The following is a 24,729-nucleotide window of genomic DNA, read 5'->3' on the forward strand; positions in this document are numbered from 1 at the left end:
TGTCGATACTTTTTTCTGTTCTCAACTTCTCCTATTTGTAGACCCTATTTTTTCCAATAAAATTATTATTATTTTTTTTTATCCTGTAACGTAAAGGATGAGTAAAAATAGGGGAGTGGGGAGTTGAGATCCTATTTTCTCTCTATTTGACTGATATTTTTTTTTATTATTATTATTATTTTAAAACCAATAATGAAATAATATTAAATTTATTTATTCCTCTTCTTTTTTTTTTTTTATCGTTCAACAGATGTCCCCTCAAGCAAGTGATTTATGTACACACATCTTGCTTGAGAATTTTGTATTTTATTTTGTCTGACCTACTTTTTTTGTGCAGTATGTCTAATTTTAGGGGACTTGGCTCTCAACAAGCTCCGAACAATTTAGGAAGAGAAGTAGAGATTGGACCATCTTATCGGTGCTCCATTTCATTGAATGAAGTAAAAGCATCCAATGATCATCAAGATCCTGTTTCTTTCTGTAAGATTGAAGATGTAATCTCGGGTGACTTACAATATAATTCTTCGCTTGATGATAATGTTGTCCAGCACACTCGAGGCTTTGGTCCCAATTTCCAAGCTAAAGTTCTTGGGGATATTGACAATAAACAGGATGCTGATATGGATAACCAAGTCACTGTGGACTTTTATCCAAGCCTTCATCGTGTTTTAGCAGAGGAAAAGGCCAATAACAATTTTTTCTTTCATGGACATGCTGTATTTGCGACATATCTTATTGAATGGACAGACCTTATTTTGCGCACAAGTCGAGATACTTTGAATCAGGCTGGAATTTATGGAGCTGTTTATATATCAAGATATCCATTCAACTATGAGAGATCTGTATGGCGAGCTTTTTCTGAACTCTGGGGTCCTCTGTCTAACACATTTCATCATAGCAGCGGTGAGATGGGAATATCTCTGTATGATTTGAAGGTTATTGGAGGGTTACCTATTTTAGGAATTCCTTATGAAGAGTTCATACCTCTTAACAAAAAATTGGTTGGTGGCACTCCATATCATTCTACTACTGCAGAGCTTTTAAGGTTCCACACTCAAATTTATAACTATTTGAAGAGTGTCAAAATTTGTGCCAAATCAAATGATATAAATGTATCTTGGGAGCAGTGGATAGAATTTTTCTATAGAGGGAAAAAGATGTTTCAAGGTGTGAGACAAAACTCGACTTGTGAGGCCATAGGAGAAGACGACCAAAGGAAAGGTAAATCAAAAGTTAATATTCACTCTATTCCATTGAACATTTCAAAAGAGGGTAGTCTTGCAGCCTTTCTGTCTTTATGGCTAAGTCGTTTTGTTTTTCCTACTGAGGGCTCCAACATTAGACCTGAAACTTTTTATATGGCTTCAATGATGGCCCACGGACACAAAGTTTCACTTGCACCCTCTGTTTTGGGATACATTTATCGAGCTTTGTATGATTCAGCCATACATGGCCAGGGGCGAGGTCAAGCCTTCTTACCTATGCATTATGTGATAGGTTGGTTAGCCGAGCATTTTCGCCATCTCTATAGTGGTTGGGATTTTATGGATCTTCCTCATTTAAGTAAGTATGGCGGGATCCCTGCTGAACGTCGAAGCATGAATGGGGCTAGACATATTTTAAGGGGAGAGGATTATGTTATGCATCGGCCATATTCATTTCCCATGGAAAAAGATCTAGACTTTCTGGATAATGAAGATTTATCTGATGAGAAATTTGAGTTACTGATTTCTATTCGTTCTTCTTTGCTACCCGTAAGAGTGGGTAACGATGCATATTTAGAACCTTATTATCCTAACAGATTTGCTCGCCAGTTTGGTTTCGATCAAGGTGTGCCCTCAGATAAGTTTTGTCTGAGTATTCCTAGGAGGAGGCAGTGTGGAATAAGCAAAATTGATAAAGCTTGGGTTTTAATATTAAGGAGAAATACTGGCATACACTTTCACATTCCTAGGACTCTCCGTATGGGTCAATGCACGTGGTGGTACTGTCGTTGGTGGGTGAGGAGTTGCATTCCATACTTGGGGAGATCTGTGAAGGCCATCCATTCAACATTGTCCAAGCAACCATTCAAAGAAGAGGAGTCAAATTATGTAATCAAAGACATTCGCTTACTTTACTCCAACCCTGAAGAAGTTTTTGAGAGATGTCCTCCCCAACATAATTAATTTACTGGCGCCAACTATGTTGATACTGAGTCGGACATTGGATCAGAAAATGTCCATTCCTTAGTCCCACATTTTAAACAAAAGAAACGTGTGAAGCATGACGAGTCTAGTCGTATTGAAGATGTCTTCTTCCCACTAACTCAGAGTTCAGATATGCCACCATCTGATACTTTATTTGGAGCTTCTAGCTCTAGGGATGAACAACTTATCGACTTTGATGGGTCTGATGATTATGTTAACAAAGGATTTGACAGTGAGGCATTGCCTGCAGAGCCAACCATTCCACCAGAACTGATTTTCTCAGCAAAGACGGGTATTCCATCCTCACTTGTTCCTTCAGATTTGCTTATTCCTCGATCGAACCCGGTGTTGACAGTGTCAGCTTCAAAAATCACCAACTCAGACTTGAATGAGCATACCAAAAAGTTTGTGATTGAATGCATGAAAGACATTCTTCATTTGTCATCTTCCCCTTTGACCACATCAGACATTTCAAAACATCGTGCTGACGTGAGTATGCAACTCGACGTGTTGAGTACCCTTTGCGGGCATTATAAATGTTGTTTAGCAGAGGTTGCATGGTTCACTGACTCTGTCAATGATTTGCTCAAGGCCCAAGAAAAGTCTCTCCCTTCTGCGCAAGTTGTTGAGAATGCCCTTAGTCTTGATGAATCTCTTATCATGGATCTTCTTCGTCGTGATAAGGATAATTTGGCAGCTATAGATCATTTGTCCATATCTGTCACTAACAAGACAAAGGATTTTGAAGATTTTAAAGCAAAGGAAGCAGAGATTATTGCAGCAGAACTAGCCATACAACAACGACGAGATGAGTTCGAAGCCGATAAAGCATCGTTTGAGGTAGACCTTTCTAGTCTCAAAGATTCCTTGAAGGAGCAACAACATCTCGCTGAGGAGATAAGTCGATCAAAGGACCAAGCTAGTGTAGAATAATTCCATGAAGCTGAGAGAGCGAAAGCAACACTCAAGATTCAAGAAGAAGAAATCCAGAGGAGACTCGCCGCTTTGACTTTATTTTTCCAGATGGACTGAAGATCTTACAACTTTGCTTCTAAAACTTTTTAGCTTTAGTTTTAGTTTTAGTCTTTGTTAGCCTTTTTTTTTTTGTTTATTAGCCTTTAGGACTAATAGTATTTTGTCATTTAGACCTTTTAGAATTTTGACTCCTTTGTTAGGAGGAATAAATAATATATTTTTTTTATTTTGTGGCTGCATCCAATTTTTGTTCAGATTGCCTACGTACCCTTTTAAGGGATCAAGTCGTTCGTAGTTCTTTACAATTTTTTTTTTTAGGAGATAATTTTTTTTATTTTGGTGTGGCTGGGCCTAGTTATAAACTAGATTGCCTACGTACCCAGAGTGGGATCAAGCCTTACGTAGTTCATTGCACACTCGTTTTTTTTTAAGTGCGTTGTCTACACCATGGGTAAATACCTTTTTGTTTAAGTGTAGAACTTTTTGATGAACTTCCCATTAACACACGGATAAACGCGTTGGCCTTCTGAATTTGAAAGTTCATATGCTCCTCTTAGGAAGACCTTAGTAACAACATAAGGTCCTTCCCATTTTGCCTCAAATTTGCCTTTCATCCTTCTAGTTATGACAATTGGTCGTTTCACAGTAAGCACTAAATCTCCAACCGAAAAATATCGAAATTTAACTTTCTTGTTGAATGCCCCAGCTACCTGGGCTTGATAAATTTCGAGCTTTTGTTGAATAGCAAGCCGCTTTTCATCTAATGCTTCAAGCTCGGCTAGACGAACTTGCACATTTTTATCTGGGTCTGTTAGTTGAGTAGCAATCCTCAGTGAAGGTATTTGAACCTCCAAAGGTAACACTGCCTCAGACCCAAACACCAAGTTATAAGGTGTGCAACCAGTCGCAGTCCTAACAGTGGTTCTATATGTTGGGTTTTATGCCCTAAATAAAACTCATTTCAATATAATCAGATTTACTTATTAATATAGATCAGAAATAACATTTAATGTTGCATGGTTCACATGATTTATTTCATGATTATATGTACATAATGTATAAATTCATCCGAAACCCTTTTCACATACTTGATCATGTTTATTGTGCCGTCAACACATTGGAAAGTAAACATGACTATGTGAATAAAGTTTCCTAGATTTATCAGACATAGGGTTTTACTGATATGATAATCTACAACAGAGTTTACTTGCATTTGGAGAAGTGCTATGTTCTTTCCAGAGCATTGGTTAAAGTAAAGCTCAGGTTGGATGCATGGAGTATGCATCGGAAGGGACCGATATTGAACTTTGACTTAGATTTATTAAACTTACCGTAATATCTATTCAAGTCAATATCGCCTAGTTGATCCTAGATCAAATGTTCTTAATCCTGTTATGATTAGGCTCAATCTTGAAAGACTATTCGTGTTCTTTGATTTGTTAGTTAAGCCTACTTTTAGGTCAGGGTGATACATACATTTTGGGAGCACGGTAGTGCAATTGAGTGGGAGCGCTAGCATAAACATGGAATCTATAGCTTCTATGTGGCGAATAGTAAGCAAAGGATGATCTCCTTCGAGCTTGACCAAACGAACATAGATGGTGGAGTACTCATTTCACATAAGCTGAAATATCATTTATACGGGGTCAAGTGTTTTAAGGATAAAATACATTGTAGGGTGTAACGGTAATCTAATCCCTTTACAATGTAGATCATTCATATAGAGGATCATTGATCAAATTAGGATTATAACAATGGATAACTAATAATGCGTCTATATGGTGGAGCATATAGAGCATTCTATATACTGAGAGTGCAATTCTAAGTTCTATGCGTGGATTCAACGAAGAATTAATAAGTTAGTGAATTTTAGTAATAAATTCTTGATCTACTTATTGGAAGCTCAGTTATATAGACCCATGGTCCCCGCACAAGTTGAGATAATATTGCTTGTAAGACTCATATAATTGGTTTTGATTAATCAATTATAATTCTCAAATTAGACTATGTCTATTTGTGAAATTTTCACTAAGTAAGGGCGAAATTGTAAAGAAAGAGTTAATAGGGGTATATTTGTTAATTATGATGCTTTGTATGGTTCAATTAATAAATATGATAAATGAAAATATTATTTAATAATTATTTATAGTTATTAAATAGTTAGAATTGGCACTTAAATGGTTGAATTAGAAAATTGGCGTTTTTGAGAAAATGAGATGCAGAAAAGATAAAACTGCAAAATTGCAAAAAGTGAGGCCCAAATCAACTAGTATAGGGCCAGCCACTTTCATAGGAATTTACCTCTATATTTTCATTATTTTAATGCCAAATAATTCAAACCTAACCCTAGTGGAATGCTATAAATAGATAGTGAAGGCTTCAGGAAAATTACACTTTCTTCTGACACTTCTGATTCAGAAAAAACTGAGTCTTCTCGCTCCCTATCTTTGGCCGAACCCACTCTCTCTTTCTTCTTCCTTAAATTTCAAAATTCTTAGTGTAAGAGTAGTGCCCACAGACAGCAAGTGATACCTCAACCATAGTGAGGAAGATCGTGAAGAAAGACTTTCAGCAAGAAGGAGTTTCAGCATCAAAGATTCAGAGAAAGAGATCCAGGTTCAGATATTGATAATGCTCTGCTACAGAAAGGAATCAAGGGCTAGATATCTGAATGGAAGGAGTCATATTATTCCGCTGCACCCAATGTAAGGTTTACTAAACTTTATATGTGTTTATTTCATCGTTTTAGAAAGTTCATATTTAGGGTGTTAATAAACATACTTGTGAGTAGATCTAAGATCCTGGTAAAATAATTTCCAACAGCTGTCCTCAGAGCCATGGTAATTGATTTACTTACAAGAAATTTGGACTTTAAAACGATTGTTTGTTTGTTTTTGGATGGTATCATGTTGTATTGAGTGTTATTTGATGATTGATTGATGTTTGTAAATTTTCGTGAAAAATACTTACGATTCTGTTTCTGGAATTATTTTTATTGGATAGTATGGAAAAAATTAAGCAAGTTACTTTTTTACAGAACTCAATTTCGATTTAATTTGAATTAGTTATGATTTTTTGAAGATTCGAAAAAATCGGAGTTGTGCTGAAATTTTCCTGCGATCGCGAAAACTGTCCGTACAGCTTGCAATTTTTTCGTTGTTCTTCGATTTTTCATGCTTTTTCATGGAATTAACTTCTGATTTTTTGTGTAGTTCTATATTTATACTATTACTATTCCTAATTCAATTCTAATTATCATTATGAATTAATTTAATATTTTTTAAATTTAATTCAAGATATTAGTGTAATTTGAATTTAAAAATAGTTAGTATCTATCTTATTTGCTTAATAATCTATCTTCTTTTTAAATTTGATTATATCTTATCTTATTTTTAAATTTAAGGTCTTATCTTATAATCATGTAATTTTAAAAAGGTGTAAGATATTTTGCTAACTTTTAAATTTTGTTATTTTATTTATTTAAATCACATTTAAAATCTGAAAAAGATATTCATTTATCTTTTTTAATTTTTTATTTAATTTTTATTTATAAAATAACATTTAATTTTTAAAAGTAGTTAGCAAATTTTGAAATGATATTTAGGTTGGTTGAAACCTAATTTTTCAAAATTGTAGGTTTAATTTTAAATTTATTTTTTTTTAATTTCGAATTTTCAAATTTTTTTTAAATTTTCAAAAATTATTTTTTGAAATTAATTATTTAATTTAAAATTAAATAAATCCTACATCTAACTATCCAACTAACCTTGTTGCAGGAGTATGTGTTTTAGCTTGTGTGTAAGTTTTCGAAACCTATTATTACTTGATTGCAAATAGCCATGGTTACTTTTTGCCAGATCTAATGATCTGATGGCTTCCTTGATCAAGTAAATAATTTGTAACAGGTATATTTACAATCTTCTTTCATCTGTGTATGACCTAGCAACATGATAGGACTCATCCAAAGTGTGCCTGTGTGAGCCTATGTGTTTAATTTCATTATAGATGCATATAGGTTGTTGTTGCTAAATAAAATGTCATAGTTCTTGATAGATTTTATTTAGGCCCATTTAGTTTTGGGCCTATTCAATTAATAACAGTTGTTCATTTTAAGGTTAAATTCCTCTCTTTTGGGCCTTGTGTGAGAGTTGGGAGCCATAGTAGTGGGTACGACATACTGAACTCAGCACCCCCTCACATGAACCACCCCAATTGTGAAGGCCCATTTGCCTGATTTGAATAACTATACTAGGTTAATTAAACTAGTTTAACCTAATAAAATTGATTAGTAACATAATTAATTTCATTTATTTTGAAATTAATTTAAGAAAATTATAGTTTAAAGAATTCTTTATTCTAAGCTAAACTATATGTATTTTCTTGTATTTAATTAAATATAGAATTATAACCATCTAGATTCTTTCTGGAGCTTAATTTAAATTTTTCATTAAATATTCCTATTTAAGTTGATATTTAGTTATCTACAACTAACCAACTTAAATCTGAATATCTTTTGGATTTAAAATTTCAAAATTAAGTTGAGGAATTTTAGGCATTGGTTATTAAGATTCTTTAGATATTTTTTTTTTTTAAAGTTAATATCTTTTCGAATATTAACTTAAAATGAAATATTTTAGATATTTTTTTTAAGTTAATATCTTTTCGAATATTAACTTAAAATGGAATATTTTCAAATTAAGTGGTTACAACTTAATTTTTGATATTTAATTAAATTTAAATTTGAAAAATATTTAGGTTCTAGATTTTTTCTAATACAACCTAAATTAGATATTTTTTCAAATTTTCTGAAAAAGATACTTAGTCAAATAAGATATTTTCTAGATAGTTATTTCTAGACTACTTATTATTTCTAATATTAAATAGGAAAATATTATACATTGTGGAATTAATTATTTAAATAATTAATTTTGGTACAATTTATTTTAAGTATATTTTTCCTAGTATTAAACTAGAGATTAATAATTAAGCATTCTCTACACTTAATTATTTGTTTCTTGAATTTAATACATTTAATTAATATGAAAATTAAATATCTAAGTTGATTTTCATCATGATACTTAAATATTTCTTTTTCATGACACTTAATTAAATGGAAAATTATTTTTAGTTGAAATTTATTTTTTCAACTAAATTTAAATAATTTTCAAAATATATTTTTTCTTTATTTTATTAATCAAATTTCGAAATGCAAGATGATTTTGAATTTATCTTGAAAAATAGATTAAGTTTTAAATTAATTATTTATTTTAATTAATTCTTGGATCAACTTAAATCAATGATTTTTTCATTTATTGATTCAGTTAAAATAAATTGAATTAAAGTATATTATTAGAAATTGAATTAATTAGTCGAAGAAAAATCTAGATAGGTGATATTTTTGCTTGAAGTATTTTTCTAGTGTATTTAATTAAATAGAAAATTAATATTTAAGTTGATTTTCATCATCATACTTAAATATTTGAAATTTTTCTTATATATATTTAATTAAATAGGAAAATTATATTTTTTGTTGTAAATTAATTTTATTAATTAATTTTGGGCCAACATTAAATTAGAATAATTTTTCCAGGATTAATTTTTTATTTTAACATGCATTTTCGAAAATTGTATCCTTGAAAACTTAAATTTTTTCGAAATGCAATATATATTTATAGAAAATTAAATTTGAGTTGTAAATTAATTTAAATTAATTTTGTAACAACTTAAATTGAATATTTTTCTAAATATTTATTGGAAATTATTACTAAGATTGAAATAATTCATGTTATTTTCATATCCATCTAAGTAAAATTTATAAATATTAAATTAAAATTTATATTTAGAATTTTTCATTCTAAATTGAAATTTTAATTAAATAAATATATATATTTAAAATAAATAGATTAAATAAAGAGAATCAAAGAAAATACAACTCACTTTAAATAATGAGCTTTATTATTATTAAGATATTCGATCTCCATCGTTGGTCTTACAATAGTTAAATGTTTTCAATATAACCTCGAGACGCTAGACTTCGTCCCCCTATGGATGGTTATTCGTTGAACGCATTTAACACCGTAAGATCTCATTTGATAAGTGTTTTGTAAGTTTTCGTCTCTATTAGACTCTCCCCTACGGTGACTACTTAGAGATAAACTTATAAAACATAAAACAATGGTGGAAGCTCATAAAATGAGAATAACCTTGACTCTCGCCTACCGGGACAACGTTGGATTCTTATTTTGATCGAATAAAAGGTTGCTAAAATGGTTTCTATTTTAGATGAGTTAACAACTCTATTCAATGAATGATACTTTGACTCTCGCCTACCGGGACACTGTATCAGTTTGTTGGAAACCTTGGAAATTATTTAGGATTGTATGTTTTAGTATTTTCACTTGTCATTCCTACTTGCTATATGTTTAATAATTTCTAAATTGTGTATGAATTTATATTGAACCATGTTATTTTGTGTTATTAAGTTGTAGTTTAGTTTCGAATCTTCATTGTTGATCTAACATGTTTGTTTTTCTAATGAGATAAATCCCTAATGGATTTTCACCATTAGACATACATAATAGTGTTAGATCTCAAAAGATAAATATTGTATATGCAACATCTAGCTGTTCATCAATTGATGACACCTTAGACTAGTATTTCTACAATATGAAACAAGAAGATTACATAAATAAGATTACTTTGTCTTTCGCTAATCGAAGCATCGTTGGATTCTTATTTATAAATGAAATTATCCTAATTCCTCTTAGCTTATTCATTTCGAATTAGCTCAATAATATATCATTTGATGAATGGTCTATAAATCATTTCATGTCTTTATATTTTCTCTTAAGAAATTAAATGACACATAAGATTATAATCCCGAAATTCTATTCCCAATTAATATAAATCCTCAATCTTAGAAATCTCCTACTTCTATGGGCAAATCTGACTTAGAGTTTGTATTAGTAGTGCTGGTCCAAGATAGAATTACTCATTATATTTGGTATAAATTTAAGTCTTTGACTTTGATTTTAGATTCCAAATAGAAATTTTCTTATATTTCTAATTCCAGAATACAATACAGTTACACTTTCACAAGTGTTTAATATCCATCTTCTATTAATGGATTAAAACTGTATGGAATATGAGTTAGGTATTCTGTGACCAGGATCCACTTGCAGTATTCTAAGAACTCTATTATGTAACTAAACCTATGTCATCAAAAGACACTACCACATTTTTTTTAATTTATGGCATTTGTCTCTTGTTCATAGTGGATTTGACAAGATCAATCTCTGCAAAGAGTTAATATGCCTATATCCACTGAAAGTAGTTCATCTCATTCGCAGATGGATGTACATTCAAGGGTGGATATGAGTTTTTCGTTGTATTCTTAAAACGATAACTCTAGATTATACCTTTTAGCAAGAAATTTGAAATGTTTAAAAATTTCATTAATTTCTAGCAATAGTTAAAACAATTAAGGTAAGTGGTTAAAGATCTTGCGAACTGATAGGGGTGGAGAAATAGTTAGTAGATATGCAATTCAAAGATCATTAAATTGATTTTTGAATTATATCCAAACTTACCTCCCCAGAAATTCGAGTTGCACATTGATGATTAGTTACAAGTCGTTGCCTAAATCCTTCTATGGTAATACAATTTCAGAATGATGTAATGGTTGTATACTTAATGTAAATCATTACTAGATTCATGGATGACCTAATCAAAATCTTAAGAAAAGCTAGAACTGTTAACCATGGTTTGTTAGCTATTCTAAGTGATTAGGGGTGGACTATCCCATAGTCAATAGATAAGAAAGTGTTTGTTCAAACAAATACTACTTTTCTAAGAAAATGACTAAGTCTGAAAATAAAGTAGCAAATAAAGGAGATATTTATTTCTTGATTCCAAAAGTGTTCTATCATCTTATTTAACATATGATGATCCTACTGGCTCTGTTGTCTTGTCACAACCGAAGAGGTTAATACCATTTAGTTTTCTTAGACATAATTCACGGTACCTTGTCGTAGTGGGAGAGTTTCTAGGAACTCACCTTCTTATGACTTGGGAGACACTAGTGATTAAAATCCATTGTGAGTTTAAACAAGTAATGGATTGTCAAGATGAGAAACTAAGAAGAAAAGCCAATAGAACTATGGTTTAATCCATTCACATGGAATAACCTAAAGTTTTCTATTACAAGGACATAAAAGGAAATTTTCGTTTATAAGACCATTCAATGGACTTAACAAAACATCCTGTTCCTAGTATTATAGGTTTGAGTTTATCTAAACCTATGGCTTGTGGTATACATGGTAATTACTTACTCTAATGCAAGCAGCTTACTTTAGTTAGATGCTGAAGCATTTTCTTTCTAATGGCAATCTATAGAAGGTTCACAACTTCTTAAACATAGATTTTATTTATCAAAGGAAAAGTTTCAACTATTCCAAAAAAGATAAAGCCATGAAAGAATTTCTTAAATCAACAGTGAGAGGTCTTAGATATGCTTTTGTATGCCTTAGACCAGACACCTGCTGTTGAGTGGGAGTAATGAGTAGGTATCAGATTAATCCAGGAGAAGAACATTGGAAGACAATCAAGTAAATCCTAAGATTAAGAAGAGGAACTATATGTTAGTCTATAAGGTTGTGTTTAAAACTCTTAGACTACACCATATCAGATTTCGAAATTTGCCTTTGTGCTAGTAAATCTTTCTGATAAGATGGTGGTTACTCTGGGGGTGGAATAGTGATTTTGGAGAAGTGTAAAAACCTATCTGAAGTCTCTAGGTTTACCAGAGAAGGACTGAATGTTAAAGTTACAGGAAAGGTACTTACTCAGTCTAAGGAAAGTTCTATACATTTTTGGCACCATTCAAAATTGCCTAAACTACTTGTGTTAATTTCCTGATTAACCAAAAGTAGTTGCCAAAGGTATAGAATCCAGTATCCCAAGAGAGTAGACATATAGAGAGGAATTTCACATTATCAATAATTTTGTGATTAAGGAAGAGTAATGGTGGAGAAAAGGTTGTGGTTAATTCAACCTTTCACATCCTATTACGAGGAGTTTACTACTACTACACTTGATTTGTATATCGAGGTGTTGAGATTATTTGAAACGCACTTTTTGTTTTATATTAGTGCAAGTGGGAGTTTTGTTGGGTTTGATGCCCTAAATAAAACTCATTTCACTATAATCAGATTTACTTATTAATATAGATCAGAAATAACATTTAATGTTGCATGGTTCACATGATTTATTTCATGATTATATGTACATAATGTATAAATTCATCTGAAACCCTTTTCACATACTTGATCCTTTTTATTGTGCCGTCAACACATTGGAAAGTAAACATGACTATGTGAATAAAGTTTCCTAGATTTATCAGACATAGGGTTTTACTGATATGATAATCTACAACAGAGTTTACTTGCATTTGGAGAAGTGCTATGTTCTTTCCAGAGCATTGGTTAAAGTAAAGCTCAGGTTGGATGCATGGAGTATGCATCGGAAGGGACCGATATTGAACTTTGACTTAGATTTATTAAACTTACCGTAATATCTATTCAAGTCAATATCGCCTAGTTGATCCTAGATCAAATGTTCTTAATCCTGTTATGATTAGGCTCAATCTTGAAAGGCTATTCGTGTTCTTTGATTTGTTAGTTAAGCCTACTTTTAGGTCAGGGTGATACGTACATTTTGGGAACACGGTAGTGCAATTGAGTGGGAGCGCTAGCATAAACATGGAATCTATAGCTTCTATCTGGCGAGTAGTAAGCAAAGGATGATCTCCTTCGAGCTTGACCAAACGAACATAAATGGTGTACTCATTTCACATAAGCTGAAATATCATTTATACGGGGTCAAGTGTTTTAAGGATAAAATACATTGTAGGGTGTAACGGTAATCTAATCCCTTTACAGTGTAGATCATTCATATAGAGGATCATTGATCAAATTAGGATTATAACAATGGATAACTAATGATGCGTCTATATGGTAGAACATATAGAGCATTCTATATACTGAGAGTGCAATTCTAAGTTCTATGCGTGGATTCAACGAAGAATTAATAAGTTAGTGAATTTTAGTAATAAATTCTTGATCTACTTATTGGAAGCTCGGTTATATAGACCCATGGTCCCCGCACTAGTTGAGATAATATTGCTTGTAAGACTCATATAATTGGTTTTGATTAATCAATTATAATTCTCAAATTAGACTATGTCTTTTTGTGAAATTTTCACTAAGTAAGGGCGAAATTGTAAAGAAAGAGTTTATAGGGGGATATTTGTTAATTATGATACTTTGTATGGTTCAATTAATAAATATGATAAATGACAATATTATTTAATAATTATTTATAGTTATTAAATAGTTAGAATTGGCATTTAAATGGTTGAATTAGAAAATTGGCGTTTTTGAGAAAATCAGATGCAGGAAAGATAAAACTGCAAAATTGCAAAAAGTGAGGCCCAAATCCACTAGTATAGGGCCGGCCACTTTTATAGGAATTTACCTCTGATATTTTCATTATTTTAATGCCAAATAATTCAAACCTAACCCTAGTGGAATGCTATAAATAGATAGTGAAGGCTTCAGGAAAATTACACTTTCTTCTGACACTTCTGATTCAGAAAAAACTGAGCCTTCTCTCTCCCTATCTTTGGCCGAACCCAGTCTCTCTTTCTTCTTCCTTAATATTCGAAATTCTTAGTGTAAGAGTAGTGCCCACACACAGCAAGTGATACCTCAACCATAGTGAGGAAGATCGTGAAGAAAGACTTTCAGCATCAAAGATTCAGAGAAAGAGATCCACGTTCAGATATTGATAATGCTCTGCTACAGAAAGAAATCAAGGGCTAGATATCTGAACGGAAGGAGTCATATTATTCCGCTGCACCCAATGTAAGGTTTACTAAACTTTATATGTGTTTATTTCGTCGTTTTAGAAAGTTCATATTTAGGGTGTTAATAAACATACTTGTGAGTAGATCTAAGATCCTGGTAAAATAATTTCCAATACTATATGCCCACAAAGCTTCTAGGAGGCGTTCATGCCAATCCCTCTTATTCTTTGTCGCTGTCTTCTTCATGATTTTGCATAACACTTTGTTAAATGCTTCTGCTTGACCATTTGAAGACGGGTTGTAACTAGCCGAGAAACTGTGCTTGAATTTGTACTTGTTCGTCAACTTGACCATTGCCTTACACTTGAAATAAAGGGCATTGTCGGAGATAATTTTTGAAGGAATCCCGTATCGGTAAATTACGTGGGTCCTTATAAAATCAGCGACATCTTCTGCCCGTACTTCTTTTAGTGGTATGGCTTCAGCCCATTTAGAGAAGTAATCTGTGATGGCCAAAATATACTTATGGGCTTTAGAAGAGGGTGGCGTAAAAGGACCAATGACGTCCATTCCCCATGTTTCGAAAGGCCATGACAGTATAGAAGGATGGAGTGGTTGAGGGGGTTGGTGGATGAAATCTCCATGTAATTGGCATGACTTACAACATTTAGCGAAATTAATCCAATCTTGAACCATAGTAGGCCAATAGTAACCCAACCGCTTTAATTGAGCCGACAATTTTGGGCCGGCTTGATGGGCGCCACATGTACCGGCATGAGTCTCTTGAAGTGCATGTGCTGCTTCTTCTATCGAGAGGCATCTCAATAATAACCCATCGAATGAACGCTTGTACAATGTGTCATTAAAGACCACAAATCGAGGCGCTCTTCTTCTTACATCCACTCTTTTCTTCAAGTCTTCTGGCAAGACTCCTTTTTGGATGTAGTGTTTGATTGGCTGACGCCAGTCATTTTCATTTGCACTATCCAGGAAAGTTATCAAGTTGACTGTATTTTCTTCTTCAACTCTTTCCATAGATTGGGATAATACATGGCGTTCCTGTTGGGTTTTATGCCTTAAATAAAACTCTTTACAATCTGATTAGTTATCAATATAAGAAATTTGAAGTGATTGATGTTTGCATGAATTTTACATGCTAATGGTTTAATATGTTTAATATGTTTATTACATTCATACACACAAAATCAGTTAAATCCAGATCATATGTTTATTCACAATTACAGTATCGTCAACACAGTGGGATGTGATTGTGATCATATGAATCAAAAGACTTGGTCCCTGTTTCATCAGTGTTATTGGATTTACACTAATGTGATAATCAGCGATGATGTATACTTACACTTGGAGTAAGTGTTATGTTCTTTCCAGGACATTAGTAAAGTATACTAGTTTCGAATGTATGGAGTATACATTGGACTGGATCGATATTGCAACTAAGTTAAGATATTACAAACTTACCGTTATACATATCTTTCCAAGTCAATATCAGTAGTTGATCTTAAGATTAAAAGAATCTAAATCCTGATATGCTTAGGCTCAACTCAGGAGTGCTATTCATGTTCTTTGATTTATTAGTTAAGCCTACTTTTGGGTCAGGGTGATACGTATATTTTGGGAACATGATAGTATGATTGAGTGGGAGTGCTGAACATAAATATGGAATCTATAGCTTAAACTGGTGTATAGAAGTCAAGTGATGATTCCCTTTGAGTTTAGCAAATAGAATTAAATGGATGAGCTCTTGTTTAACTGACTAATTATTAGATCACTAAACACCATTTACAGGTAGCTAAGTGTTTTAAGGGGCAAAATACATTGAGGGGTGAGAACGGTAAAGAAATCCCATCTCGATGTACATCATCTATATAGAGGATCTTTGAATCACAATAAGATTATAACAATGGTTAAATGAGACAGCATATTGATATCGTGGAACATACAATATGCTCTATATAAGTTTGAGAGTGCAATTCTAAGTTCTAAGAGTGGATTCAACGAAGAATTAATAAGTAGAAATTTACTTGGTAAATTTGGTTCACTTATTAGAAGCTCAGCATATAGATTCATGGTCCCCATTCTAGTTGAGAACATTCTGCTTGTAAGACTCATTAATTGATTCGTGATTGATCAATTATAATTCTAAAGTTAGACTATGTCTAATTTTATGAATTTTCACTAAGCAAGGGTGAAATTGTAAAGAAAAGAGTTTCTAGGTTTATTTATTTATTAATGGACTTTATATGTCTAATTAATAATTAAATTAAATGACAATATTATTTAATAATCTATTTTAGTTATTAAATAATTAGTTTTGGCATTTAAAAGGTTAGAATTGGAAAATTGGCGTTTTTGAGAAAATAAAGATAAAATTTGATAAAACTGTAAAATCAAGTGAGGCCCAATACAACACCATGGCCGGCACTTATTGTGGATTTTCAAATTAATATTTTCATTATTTTAATGCCAAATAATTCCTAACCTAAACCTAGTAGTTGCCTATAAATAGAAAGTGATGGCTCAGTCAAAACACAAGTTTTCAGATCAACTTTCTGACAGAAATTTCTCTCTTCAGAAAACTAAGCCTTCCCCACTTTCTATACCTGGCCGAAATCCCTATTCTCTTTTCCCTTCATCAATTTCGAACCCTAGTGAGAGAGTAAGTGCCCACACACAGCAAGCAGTAACCCAATCATTGATTGGAAGACTGTGAAAGATCAAACTTAAAGAAGAAGGACATTCGGGCTCAGATCTTGATTATACTCTGCTACAGAAAGGATACAAGGGTTAGAGATCTGAGTGGAAGGAGACATTAATTCCGCTGCATCAATGTAAGGTTTTCTTAACTTTATATGTGTTTAATTTATCGTTTTAGAAAGTTCATATTTAGGGTGTTTAAACAACATACTTCTGAGTAGATCTAAGATCCTGGTAAAATAAATTTCCAACATCTGGCCTCAGAGCCATGGTAATTGATTTACTTGCAAGAAATTTGGACTTTAAAACGATTGTTTGTTTGTTTTTGGATGGTATCATGTTGTATTGAGTGTTATGTGATGATTGATTGATGTTTGTAAATTTTCGTGAAAAGTAATTGCGATTCTATTTTTGGAATTATTTTTATTGGATAGTATGGAAAAAATTAAGCAAGTTACTTTTTTACATAACTCAATTTCGATTTAATTTGAATTATTTATGATTTTTTGAAGATTCGAAAAAAACGGAGCTGTGTATTGAAATTTTCCTGCGATCCCGAAAACTGTCCGTACAGCTCACAATTTTTTCGTTTTTCTTCGATTTTTCATGCTTTTTCATGGAATTAACTTCCGATTTTTTGTGTAGTTTTGTATTTATATATTTACTATTCCTAATTCAATTCTAATTATCATTATGAATTAATTTAATATTTTTTAAATATCTATCCTTTTGCTTAATAATCTATCTTATTTTTAAATTTGATTATATCTTATCTTATTTTTAAATTTAAGGTTAGATTTTAACTATTTTAAAATTAATTTTTTTCTAAATATTTTGACCTTATTTTAATTTAAAATAAGATAATTATAATCATGTAATTTTAAATAGATGTAAGATATTTTGCTAACTTTTAAATTTTGTTATTTTATTTATTTAAAATTTGAAAAAGATATTTCATTTATCTTTTCTAATTTTTATTTAATTTTTATTTATGAAATAACATTTAATTTTTAAAAGTAGTTAGCAAATTTTGAAATGATATTTAGGTTGGTTGAAACCTAATTTTTCAAAATTGTAGGTTTAATTTTAAATATTTTTTTTAAAATAGTTTCGAAATTTAAAAATATATATATTTTTTATTTATTTTCGAAAATAAATAATTTTTTTTTTTAAAATTAAATTATTTATTTATTTTTTTTAAATTAAATATTTTTTTATTTAATTATTAATTTCGAAATTTATTTATTTAAAATTAAATAAATCCTACTTCCAACTATCCAGCTAACCTTGTTGCAGGAGTATGTGGTTTTAGCTTGTGTGTAAGTTTTTCAAAACCTATTATTACTTGATTGCAAATAGTCATGGTTACTTTTTGCCAGATCTAATGATCTGATGGCTCCTTTGGTCAAGATAATAATTTGTAACAGGTAAATTTTACAATCTTCTTTCATCTGTGTATGACCTAGCATCATGATAGGACCCATCCAAAGTGTGCCTGTGTGAGCCTATATGTTTATTTTGTTTTAATATAAATGCATATAGGTTGTTGCTAAATAAAATGTCACACCATGATAGATTTTATTTAGGTCCATTTAGTTCTTGGACCTATTCAATTAATAACAGTTATTCATTTTAAGGTTAAATTCCTCTCTTTTGGGCCTTGTGTGAGAGTTGGGAGCCATAGAAGTGGGTACGACATACTGAACCCAGCACCCCCTCACATGAACTACCCCAATTGTGAAGGCCCATTTGCCTGATTTGAATAACTGTACTAGGTTAATTATATTAGTTTGACCTAATAAAATTGAATTAGCAACATAATTAACTTTTAAAATATATGAAAATTTATTTTCATTTTAATATTTTAAAGTTAATTTTAAGAAAAACACTTTTAGTTTAGATATTATTTCTAGAAAAACTATTTGTATTTTTCTTGTATTTAATTAAATATAGAATTTTAACTAACTAGATTCTTTCTGGAGCTTATTTAATTAAATATTCCTATTTAAGTTATAAATTAGTTGTAACAACTAATTTTTCTTATCTAACTTAAATTTGAATATTTGATTTAAATTTTAAATCAAGTTGAGGAATCCTAGGCATTAGTTATTAAAGATTCTTAAGATATTTTTTAAGTTAATATCTTTTCGAATATTAACTTAAAATGGAATATTTTAGATATTTTTTAGGTTAATATCTTTTCGAATATTAACTTAAAAGATATCTTCAAATTAAGTGGTAATAACTTAATTTTTGATATTTAATTAAATCTAAATTTGAAATTATTTAAGTTTTAGATTTTTTCTATATAACTTATATTAGATATTTTTCAAATTTTTGAAAAGATGCTTAGTCAAATAAGATATTTTCTAGATAGTAATTTCTAGACTACTTATTATTTCTAATATTTAAATAGGAAAATAATATACTTTGTGAAATTAATTATTTAAATAATTAATTTTTGTACAATTTTATTAAGTATATTTTTCCTAGTATTAAACTAAAAATTAATAATTAAGCCTTCCCTACACTTAATTATTATTTCTTGAATTTAATACATTTAATTAACTTGAAAAATCTAAATAGCTAAGTTGATTTTAATCATGATACTTGAATATTTATTGATTTTTCATGACACTTAATTAAATAGAAAATTATTTTTAGGTTGAAATTTAATTTTTCAACTTAAATTTAAATAATTTTCAATATATATTTTTCCTTTATTTTATTAATCAATTTCGAAAAATAGCATTTTATTTATGCAATTTTTTTCGAATTTTTAATTTTGAAAAATAGATTGAGTTGTAAATTAATTATTTATTTTAATTAATTCTTGGACCAATTACAATCAATGATTTTTTTATTTAATTGATTAATTTAAAATAAATTAATTTAAGTAATATATATTATTAGAAATTGAATTAATTAGTCAAAAGAAAATCTAGATAGGTGATATTTTTGCTTGAAGTATTTCTTTTCTATTTTTATTATTTTCAAAAATTGTATAGTTTTTATACTTTAAATTTTCGAACTCAATAAATATATTCTCAAAGGAAATTTTTAAGTTGCTAATTATTTAATTTAATTCAACTTAAATTAATTTTCTTAATATTTATATTTAAGATTATTACTAAGATGGAAATAATTAATTTTATTTCAATCACCATCTAAGTATAATTTTATAAATATTATATTAAATTCTTCCTTTAGAATTTCAATTCTAAATTTCGAATTTAATGAGAATTTATTTATTAGAATAATAAAGAAAATACATTTTAAAGAATGAGGTTTATTATTATTAAGATATTCGATCTCCATTGTGGGTTTTACATCGCGTTTGTTTTAGTGAGTAATCCTCCCTAATGGAGGAACGTTCATTAGCAATTTCGCACCGTTTAATCTCGCATGATAAGTGATTTGTAAGTGTTTTATATGGTATAGATCACCCTAATGGTGGCGACCATATTTGACTTGCAAATTGCGAAACAATGGTAGAAGCTCATAAGATAGAATAGCCTTGACTCTCGCCTAAACGGGACAACGCTGGATTCCAATCTTGATCGAATAAAAGTTTGTTAGAATGTTTGACATTTTAGATGAGCTGACAACTCTATTCAATGGATGGTAACTTTGACTCTCGCCTAAACGGGACACTGATATCAGTTTGTTGAAAAACCTTGGAAATTATTTAGGATTGAATTTTTTAAGTATTTTCTCATATCATTCCTACTTGCTATGTGCTTATAATTTCTGAATTGATTTTGTGTGTTAAACCATTATTAATTTCTATTTGTTGATTTCTATTATTTTGTAGTATCCTGTATTATCAAAATGAATCCCATGTTATCACTGTTGACTGAAAACAAGCTGAATGGATCTAACTTTAATAAGTGGAATGAGAACATTAATATTGCTCTCATAGGAGAAAGTGCCTTGTTTGTTTTAACTGAGCCGTCACCTGAAGTGCCTGGGGATAATGCATCCAAAGCTGTGAAAGAAAAGTATGAGCGTTGGCAGAAAGCAAATGACAAAGCTCTATACTTTATGCTTTCTAGCATGGTTGACACCCTCAAAACTCGGTTTTCTAAAATCGAGAAGGCTGCTGAAGTTATGACGAAGTTAAATGAGCTATTCGGTAAGGCATCACTTCAGTCACGCTTTGACGCGACTAAGAAGTACATTAATGCACGGATGGAACCTCATCAAAACGTGCCTGACCATGTTCTCCTCATGTCAAGTTATTTCCAAGAAGCCCAGGATCATGGTGCTGAAATGGATAGTGCTACTCAAGTAAGTCTTATCTTGAATAGCCTAACTCCAACATTTCTACCATACACTTCAAATTATGTCATGAATGAGAAGGAAATTGACTTTCATGAATTAGTCAATGACCTTCAAACTTATGAAAATTTGATTGGAGGACCCAAGAAGAAAGGGAGTAAACCTCATAATCCTGGGAATGGTAATGGGACGATGAAACCTGAAGCAAATGTTGCCTCTGCTTCGAAGCCCAAATTGAAGAAGAAGTGGAAGAACACCAAGAAGCGAACAAAAGCCATGAAGAATAAAAAGGCTGTTCCTTCTGGTGATGCTACACTTAAAGGAAAGTGTTTCTACTGCAATGAAAAAGGTCATTGGAAATCCCAGTGTCCTAAACTTCTTGCAAAGAAACAAGGTATTTCCATTAATAAACTTTAAGAGTTTTAGTGAATTATTATCCAATTGGATTTATGATTCTGGACTAACTTTGTTTATTTGTTTTCTTCTTCTTATAGGCCAAGCTACTTGAACTCAGATGAGTTTGATCGAAAAGCTGGACCAAGGGTGAAATCGTCCAGATGAAGATGAAGCTCTTCATTTTTTTTTTGAATTAATTGTTTTAGTTTAAAGACAATTTGGATTTCAAATTTAAGTTAGGGATATTTATCCCTATTTCTCTCATATTGTTGCAATACATTTTTTTATTAATAAAGTTTCTAATTTTCAAAATCACCATTGCAAACTATGAGATTGAGCTTCATTTATTTTATCTTCATCAACAATTACCACATTATATTTGTATGTTTGTATGTGTAAGTGTTTTTATTATTGATGCAAATTCTATAATATTTACAACTCTTCATAGAGTTATATTAAATAAATACTAGAAATTATTTCTATGTTTATTAATAATTGTTAATTCTAATACAATTATTAAGAATTTGTTTAATAAAAGGATCTTTTGATCTGATAGGGGTGGAGAAAAGTTAAGAAAACTATGCAATTCAACGATCTTTTATATCTAATGAACTCTGGATAGTATTCAACTCCACATAAACTCTATCACACTAAGAGAATCATGATCTTTACAACCTTTAGGGGTGGATCATAATCTCTATATACTTAGGGGTGGAGTTTATCCATAGTACCCTATATGTATATTCTTAGGGGTGGAGTCCATTCCACAATTCCCTATGTAACACATATCTTCTTTAAACATGGAAGTAATATAATGAGTCAGCTATTATCAATATAAATTCTTGATCTTGATTGTATGTTCCATTTCGATTTTACTGTTGTAAGTAAAAGTTTGATACCTTTGAAAGTTCTTTGTTAAAGTTTCACACTACCTTATTGAGTGGGAGAATTTTAAAGTTCTATACCCATCTTCATTAGGTTGATACTTATGATAGGTACTTAAGAACACTACTGAAAAGCAAATCTAACCATTCACATGGATAGGAATAGCTTATCAGAATTATGAGAATAAGATAAAGAACTCGAGTTCAGTCCATTCGAATGACTTGAACTTAGAATTCTTAATCCTCATAAAATTTTATGGTATCTTAATTTTGATTACTTTATCTCTGGCATGTATTTTTCACTTCAAATACTAGTCTGCTATGTTGATGACTTAGTCTTAACTTAAAATTTTAGACTAATACAAAAGTCACAACTAGGTAACTCTCCAAACAGTCAGAGGTTAAAAGTATTATTTAACCAGACATCTGCTATTGAGTGGGAGCTATCTGAGATGTAATCAAATAGGGAACATTAGAAGATATTCAAGAAAGATTTATAAAAGTGATCTATATGTTAGATATTAAGGAACTGTGTATCAGTTGTCCTTGTATCTCACCATCGAACTTCGAAATTTCTATGAGATGGTGCTTACTTTGGGGGTGGAGGAATTATTGTATAATAATTCTAGCTCCACCAGAGAAGAATTATAACTTTGTGTATTCGAAATCCAAGAAAGTTATATCACTGAAGATAAGTCTACATTGTATTATCTCAATTACATATTTTAAAATATGAGAGATATGTCTTCGGTTAATTCAGATATACTTTTAAAACAGTAAATATTTCAGTATCCCTTGATGAGTGAAGCATATAGTAAAGGATGTTTCATAAGAGTTTTTATGAACTAGTTCCAGAAGTTTGGGTGGATTCAAATATACTACACTTGATCTGAAGATCAAGACATCAGATTGACCTATTTGCACAGTTTGTTTTATATTAGTACAAGTGGGAGTTTGTTGGGTTTTATGCCCTAAATAAAACTCTTTACAATCTGATTAGTTATCAATATAAGAAATTTGAAGTGATTGATGTTTGCATGAATTTTACATGCTAATGGTTTAATATGTTTAATATGTTTATTACATTCATACACACAAAATCAGTTAAATCCAGATCATATGTTTATTCACAATTACAGTATCGTCAACACAGTGGGATGTGATTGTGATCATATGAATCAAAAGACTTGGTCCCTGTTTCATCAGTGTTATTGGATTTACACTAATGTGATAATCAGCGATGATGTATACTTACACTTGGAGTAAGTGTTATGTTCTTTCCACGACATTAGTAAAGTATACTAGTTTCGAATGTATGGAGTATACATTGGACTGGACCGATATTGCAACTAAGTTAAGATATTACAAACTTACCGTTATACATATCTTTCCAAGTCAATATCAGTAGTTGATCTTAAGATTAAAAGAATCTAAATCCTGATATGCTTAGGCTCAACTCAGGAGTGCTATTCATGTTCTTTGATTTATTAGTTAAGCCTACTTTTGGGTCAGGGTGATACGTATATTTTGGGAACATGATAGTATGATTGAGTGGGAGTGCTGAACATAAATATGGAATCTATAGCTTCTACTGGTGTATAGAAGTCAAGTGATGATTCCCTTCGAGCTTAGCAAATAGAAGTAAATGGATGAGCTCTTGTTTAACTGACTAATTATTAGATCACTAAACACCATTTACAGGTAGCTAAGTGTTTTAAGGGGCAAAATACATTGAGGGGTGAGAACGGTAAAGAAATCCCATCTCGATGTACATCATCTATATAGAGGATCTTTAAATCACAATAAGATTATAACAATGGTTAAATGAGATAGCATATTGATATCGTGGAACATACAATATGCTCTATATAAGTCTGAGAGTGCAATTCTAAGTTCTAAGAGTGGATTCAACGAAGAATTAATAAGTAGAAATTTACTTGGTAAATTTGGTTCACTTATTGGAAGCTCAGCATATAGATCCATGGTCCCCATTCTAGTTGAGAACATTCTGCTTGTAAGACTCATTAATTGATTCGTGATTGATCAATTATAATTCTAAAGTTAGACTATGTCTAATTTTATGAATTTTCACTAAGCAAGGGTGAAATTGTAAAGAAAAGAGTTTCTAGGTTTATTTATTTATTAATGGACTTTATATGTCTAATTAATAATTAAATTAAATGACAATATTATTTAATAATCTATTTTAGTTATTAAATAATTAGTTTTGGCATTTAAAAGGTTAGAATTGGAAAATTGGCGTTTTTGAGAAAATAGAGATAAAATTTGATAAAACTGCAAAATCAAGTGAGGCCCAATACAACACCATGGCCGGCCACTTATTGTGGATTTTCAAATTAATATTTTCATTATTTTAATGCCAAATAATTCCTAACCTAAACCTAGTAGTTGCCTATAAATAGAA

General features: G+C 30.7%; 1 protein-coding gene across 1 annotated transcript; it reads left to right on the forward strand.

The window, feature by feature from the left end:
* The first annotated feature begins 215 nt into the window (after nucleotides 1-215).
* Nucleotides 216-2,168, forward strand: LOC133039658 (uncharacterized). The gene has a single exon (XM_061118564.1). The coding sequence runs from the start codon at nucleotides 339-341 to the stop codon at nucleotides 2,166-2,168; it is 1,830 nt and encodes a 609-aa protein (XP_060974547.1). The 5' UTR covers nucleotides 216-338.
* Nucleotides 2,169-24,729: the final 22,561 nt, after the last annotated feature.

This window comes from Cannabis sativa, chromosome 7, assembly GCF_029168945.1.
Source record: "Cannabis sativa cultivar Pink pepper isolate KNU-18-1 chromosome 7, ASM2916894v1, whole genome shotgun sequence".
In the NCBI taxonomy this organism is placed as follows: domain Eukaryota; kingdom Viridiplantae; phylum Streptophyta; class Magnoliopsida; order Rosales; family Cannabaceae; genus Cannabis; species Cannabis sativa.

Excerpts from the sequence above, each read along its gene's own strand:
- LOC133039658 (XM_061118564.1), top strand. The coding sequence starts at position 339 with ATGTCTAATTTTAGGGGACTTGGCTCTCAACAAGCTCCGAACAATTTA.